Source organism: Nelumbo lutea, chromosome 3 (genome assembly GCF_056320005.1).
Source record: "Nelumbo lutea isolate HS-2025 chromosome 3, American lotus-T2T, whole genome shotgun sequence".
In the NCBI taxonomy this organism is placed as follows: Eukaryota; Viridiplantae; Streptophyta; class Magnoliopsida; order Proteales; family Nelumbonaceae; genus Nelumbo; species Nelumbo lutea.
The window spans coordinates 7,457,679-7,464,295 of record NC_142686.1 but is presented as its reverse complement, the minus strand read 5'-3'; the positions used below and the strand labels follow the sequence as shown (position 1 = coordinate 7,464,295).

Below are 6,617 nucleotides of genomic sequence, written 5' to 3'. Positions count from 1 at the left end.
CAAGAAGATGAACTAACTCATCGCTCTTCTTTCTAGATAATTGTCACCGTCCGACGGAACACATTTCGACACCTTGCTTACATCGAACCAAATACGACCCAAGAAGTGATTCAACTATTTGGATGTGATTTGAAAGCTTTATTTGTCTGATATTCACAGAAGACAACCCTTCGAATTTCGATGGAGGTAAAAGAATGTTTTAAAAATTTTTGAAAAATATATCAGGACGTCACATCACATGTGACGAAAAACTAAAGATAAGAGAGGCTTTAAAGAATTGTTAGAAAAGTAAAAATAATTTAAAATAATATATAAATATTAAAAACAGAATTAATCAATTAATTAAACCATAAGAATAATTTAAAAAATTTACCCTTAAATACACATGCACATTTTAATTCCTTTTCCCAAAATGTTTCATACTTGTATCTCATTAATTAATACTTAACAACACAAACTTAGAAAATTCAGGAAAAAGCTGACCAAATGTATGTATCACTCCATAAATGAAACCCTAATAACAGCGAAAGGAAAGAGACAACCACCTTTAACCATGACCAATTAGACATATACAAACAAATATTTGGGAGATGCTCGTCAATGGTCATCGCTGGGCACTCACTCAGTGGAGCTCAGCTCTTTTGGGACGTCTTGGCGTTCCTCTTTTCAAGAAGAGAAACCCAAACAAGGAGAGCACGGAGAAAGCAGAGAAACAACCACCGGCGATATCGAGGGACGCGTGGCGTCCGCTGATCCCTTGGATGTCAAACAGGTTGGTCTTCTTCTGACCGTCCGTGGATTGACCAAAGGCCACCTCCCGGCCGTCCGAATTGTAAGCGTAAGCCCTCACGAAGTATGTCGCCGTGGGAACGTCTCTCTCGATCATCCAATCGAAGCTCTGCTGGGACGACGAGTTGTAAGGTCTGACAACGATTTGGAATTGGCAGGTCTTGTCTTTGCTCAGGTCATCGTTGGTTTTCCTCCACGCACGGTCTTGTTGGCTGATGGGTGCGTAACACAGCTTAACCTTCACCTGCTTGTACGCCTCGTCGGTCCCGACGGGGAAGCTCTGATTCATTCCCCACGTCACCGTTATTTTGTCGTCTCCGGCTCTCAGCACTGCCAAATGCAAATAAATCAGACAGAATAGAGGCAAAATTAGAGGCACCCATCTCGGGAACTTCCATCATATATTATTTATTGGAGTCATATATGAGGATGAAGCCGATCTCCTTTTTTTTCTGGGTCTGGGATAAAAGCCTGAAACGAGGAATAAGTATCGATCTTCCCAGATTTGTCGGGAACCAATCGATGAACAACATAATTGCATGATTTGGGGCGAGATTAGAAAGGGACATCAGGGGAGGTTGGTTAATTTGGGGCCGCCGTGATAAAGAACAACATCGACGGCAAACGTTAGTAGGAAAAAAAGGAACATGCCGGAGAGACTAGAAAATTAAGGAGCAAAAGAACAAAAAATTCTGGGATTTGAGGACTCTAATCTAATTGGTGTTTTGATCTGATGGTTTATGGACAGTCCAATCAATTAATTGATTAGGAATTTAAGATGGCATACGGCTTCATAACTCCACTAGACTGGCGCATGCCACAGGTCCAGAAAGAAGTGAAGGAAATAACGATCCATCGGTACGAGAAGTTAATAAACTAAACAGGCAAAATTAATGAACATACGGGAACAAACAGAAACAGTTTCATTTTTATTGGTTCAAAAAATTACAAAAAGACAAGTTTCGTCGAGTTACTCGAGTACCTTCTCCTTCTTTAGGTGAAGCACTGACGACGAGAGTTGGTTGAAGCGTGGAGAAAAGAACAGTTCCATAACAAGACTCTGCTAATAGGCAGAAAGTAAGAAGAGAGCCAGCTCGAAGACGAGGGGCCATCCGTAATTTCTTTAGTAAAGCACAAGCATAGAAGAGGAGAATTTATTACGAGGGAGATGGATAATGAAGATGATGACGACAAAAGAGATGCATGGTCGATGACAAAGGAACGGGCGCTTGTGTTGGCTTATATACAAATATTAAATTTAATGGGTTTGATTGGTCAATTACGCGAGAAATTCTCTTAGAAAATACAGTTTTGAACTTGTCCCATATTGGAAAATTATAAGACTTATTTTCAGTCTGGAGTACTCATCTCGCGACAGAAGAGAAAGACAAGTCCCTCCCACCTCTCTTCAAGTAAGCAGGTCGAGAGATACTCGGCCCACTAGAATCAATCCACCTCGGCCTTCACGACCCGAAGGCATTCTTGCAGGAAACCGGTTTGAAGTCCTAGTTGAGGACTCCAGACAGGGCTTCTCAGTCTGTAGTAGCCGGTAGTCTGAGTCACACCCGACCAAAGCACCATCTGACGGTGTGAAGGTCAGCAGCACCGCTGCGGAACCAACCAAGCAACAGCGAAGAAGGCATACCAAAGCGCCCATCCGACCTGAGCAGCCCAAAGGTAAAGCGGAGGCAAGTTCGGGAGTCACCAACACTGCTCCCCTCCTTTCCGTACCCTCTCAGCTATCCCCCAAGGTCCTGGCCTCCCTAATGCCAACGAACTTTAGGGTCCCCCCCAGACAAGTATGACGGGTCCTTTGACCCAAATGACCATGTAGATTCCTTTCAGTTCTAGATGCATCTCGCCGAGGCCAACGAGGCCTGCTTGTGCATTGCCTTCTCCACAACCTTCAAAGGAGTAACCCGCACTTGGTATAGAAACATTGCGCCTGGGACAGTTAAAAGCTGGGCGCAACTCGCTCAGTTGTTTACCTCGCACTTTATCACTAGTAAGAAGTGTCTAAGGTCACAAGAGAGTCTTCTCAGTATAGTCCAGAGGGAAGGGGAGTCAATCAGAAGCTACATCAAACGCTTCAACGACACTTGCCAGCTAATCCTGGACTTAGACCCAGCCGTGAGACTTGCGGAAGCCAAAAAAGGGATTACTCATAGAGAATTTAAATGGCATGTGGTGGCAAACAAACCTAAGGACATTATAGAGTTCCTTAAGCTCGCTGATCAGTTCATCGGAACTGAGGAAGAGATGAACCAGCGGACTGAAGCCCCAGCAGAGAAAAGAAAGAGGGAGGACCACAGCTCAAGCAACGGTGGCAGTAAGAGAAAGAAAAGCAAGTCCCCTGTCAGGGAAAATAGGCCAGATTTCCACCCCCGAGCTCCCCCGGTTGAAAGAACGAGCTTTACACCCCTCAACGTGAAGCATGGGGAAATTCTCATGGCCATAAAGGACGCTTCCTTTGTGAAGTGGGCACCTAGGTTGAGAAGCAACCCGACCCATAGAAATAAAAAAGTATATTGTCATTTTCATAGAGACCACGGTCATAGCACCGAAAACTGTAAAAACCTCTGCGACGAGATTGAAGAGCTCATCCGTCGCGGGTACCTGAGAAACTTTGTACAAAGAAATAATAAAGGCCGGATAGATCAGCGAGGGGAGCAAAATAAAGATGCTCCTGAGTCTAGCAACAGGCCGAATGAACAGCGACAACCGCATGAAGAGAGACCGGTTCGCGGGGTAATCAATACGATAACTGACGGGTCGGTTGTTGAGGGTTGTTCCACAGCAGCAAGAAAGACTTCAGCTCACGAGCTAGAACACGAAGGGCAAAACCCTCCAAAGCGGCCGCAAACCGAGGACCCTATATTCTTTACCAAGGATGACGCACGCGAGATTCAGTACCCCCATGACGACGCGCTGGTCATAAGAATGAAGATCAAAGGCTTTGAAGTCAGGCGCATCCTGGTAGATTTAAGGAGTTCGACAGATATCCTGTTCAAAAGCACCTTCAACAAGTTACAGCTCTGAGAAAGTGACCTCCAGCCCGCCAGTACTCCTCTAGTGGGCTTCAGTGGAGAAGAGGTCAGACCCCTCGGATGAGTTTCCTTACCCGTGGAGATCGGCACGTGGCCCAACATCATGAGGTTTGAGCATACCTTCCTAGTAGTTGCAACGCCCTCCCCGTACAACGCCATTGTAGGGCGCCCGTCACTCAGATGGTATCTACTTACTACCTGGCCATGAAGTTCCCCACGGACTTCAGAGTAGGGGTAGCTCAGGGCGATCGGCTCGAGTCTCAGAAGTGTTACGTCGCCGCTCTCAAAGGAAAAGGAAAACTGGCAGATGACCTCGAGTTAGAGTGACCTGTGGAGTACTTTGATGAGCGAGCTACGCCAATCGAAGGGATGATCCACATCCCAACCTCAGCGAAAGATCCAGCCAGAACTCTCCAGATCGGAGCCACAGTTGAAGAACCTCTTCACTCTCGGCTGGTAAGTTTTTTACTTAAAAATTTAGATGTGTTTGCCTGGTCCGCGATAGAAATGTCCGGCATAGACACTAAAGTTATAACTCACAAGTTGAACACTGATCCTTTAGACAGGGCAGTTAGACAGAAAAAATGCAACCTAGCTCTGGAGCGCTGGAAGATAGTCAATGGGGAGGTAGGGAAACTCCTCGTGGTCGATTTCATCAGGGAGGTCCACTACCCGAGTTGGGTGGCCAACCCCGTTCTAGTAAAAAAGGCCAACGGTAAATGGCGCATGTGCGTCAATTACACCGACCTAAATCGAGCTTGCCCAAAGGATTGTTTCCCTCTCCCTAAGATCGATTATCTAGTGGATGTGACCACAGGGCACGAGTTACTGAGTTTTCTAGATGCATACTCGGGCTATAACCAGATCAAGATGGACCCCGCTGACAAGGAAAAAAATGGCATTTATAACCGAGCTAGGCCTGTACTGTTATAAAGTTATGCCCTTTGTTCTAAAAAATACTGGGGCAACCTTTCAAAGACTTGTCAACAAACTTTTTGAGCCGTTGATCGGCGATAAGGTCGAATGTTATGTAGACGACATGGTCGTCAAAACACAGTTCTCAGACTGTTTAATAAGTGACTTGCAATGTTTTTTTGAAATTCTGCGCAAGTATAATATGAAATTGAACCCTAGTAAGTGCGTCTTTGGTGTCACCTCGGGTAAGTTCCTGGGTTACATAGTTAACCATCATGGAATCGAAGAAAACCCTGAAAAGATCAAGGCCATCCTAGAAATGAAGCCACCTCGCAAGTTGAAAAAGGTCCAAAAGTTGAATGGCCGCATGACAGCCTTAAGCCACTTCATGTTCAAATTGGCAGATCGCTGCCTGCCCTTCTTTAAGGCAATCAAGAAAAGTAAAGACTTCGAGTGGACTGAAGAGTGTTAGCTCACCTTCAGCGAGCTAAAGGAATACTTAGTTAGTGTCCCGGTTCTAACCCGACCCAAGGAGGGCGATGTTTTAAAGTTGTACCTCTCCGCGAGTGATGAGGTAGTCAGTTTGGTACTAATAAAAGTAGATCGGGTCCAACAACCTATCTACTATGTGAGTAAAATTTTGCAGGGTGCGGAAACCAAGTACCCAAAGATCAAGAAGCTGGCGTATGCATTGGTCATGGTAGCTCGGAAGCTTCGCCCGTATTTCCAAACCCACACTATCATAGTCCTCACAAACAAGCCTTTGAGGCAAGTCTTACTCAAGCCCAAGGTATCTGGTAGACTAACGAAGTGGGCGATCGAACTCAGCAAATACGACCTCCAATACAAGCCTCGGACGACAATTAAGGCCCAAGCCCTGGCCGACTTCGTAGTAGAGTGTACCTTCAGCACCGCAGTCCCCGAGCTGACAGAGATCGGACACAGAGAAAAGGCTTCAACTAGTATGGCACCGATCCTAATTAAAGCAAAGCCAACTTGGGACGAAGAACCCCAGATCCTTCATGTGGACGGCTCGTCCAACCAACAAGGAAGCAGAGCCGACGCCATACTACACGGACCAAGCGGGGTGAAACTAGAGTATGCACTTCGGTTTGAGTTCATGGCGTCCAACAACGAAGCTGAGTATGAAGCATTACTAGTCGGACTCACATTAGCAAAAGAAGTGCAAGCAAAGCATGTCGTCATCTGCAGTGACTCCCAGCTTGTGGTCAATCAGGTCATCGGAGATTACGAAGCCTGCGACCCCGCCATGGCTGCTTATTTGACCAAAGTTAGGGAAGTTCTACAAAGCTTCCAGTCTTATTTTATCAGGCAGATTCCAAGGTCTGAGAATGCTGAGGCCGATGCACTGTCCCGGTTAGCCAGCACGAGCAATAACACCATGAGGACCGTGCACATAGAGAACTTGCCTCAACCCAGCATTCTTAGGGGGCAGAAGAGATCATTCCTGTTGCACAAGCCGAACCAAGCTGGATCGATCCACTTGTGAGCTACCTACTTCATGGAACCCCGACCTACAGACAGCAACGTGGCCAGAAGGATAGAATGACAGGCAACCAAGTATGTCATGATAGACGGACGATTGTACCGAAGATCCTACACGCTCCCCTACTTATGCTGTTTGCGACCTTTAGAGGCTGGGCTCTTCCTCCACGACATCCATGAAGGCCTATGCAGCATACACCTAGGGGGCAGGGCTCTCGCCTAGAAAGCGCTACGGCAAGGATACTACTGGACCACAATGAAGGCGAACGCACTCGAGCTCGTCAAGAAATGCAACAAATGTCAGAGATACGCCAACATCCATCACCAATCTACTGCTGATCTGAAGTACCTCACCAGCCC

The 6,617-nt window shown here is 46.4% G+C and overlaps 1 protein-coding gene across 1 annotated transcript; it reads right to left on the bottom strand.

Annotated features, from left to right (window-relative positions):
• Window positions 1–398: 398 nt before the first annotated feature.
• Window positions 399–2,012, bottom strand: LOC148862675 (high-affinity nitrate transporter-activating protein 2.1-like). Its single transcript, XM_088980714.1, has 2 exons — window positions 1,772–2,012; window positions 399–1,119 (listed from the first exon to the last, which is right to left on the bottom strand). The coding sequence occupies exons 1-2, from the start codon at window positions 1,899–1,901 to the stop codon at window positions 623–625; spliced, it is 627 nt and encodes a 208-aa protein (XP_088836840.1). The 5' UTR covers window positions 1,902–2,012; the 3' UTR covers window positions 399–622.
• Between the last annotated feature and the right edge of the window lie 4,605 nt (window positions 2,013–6,617).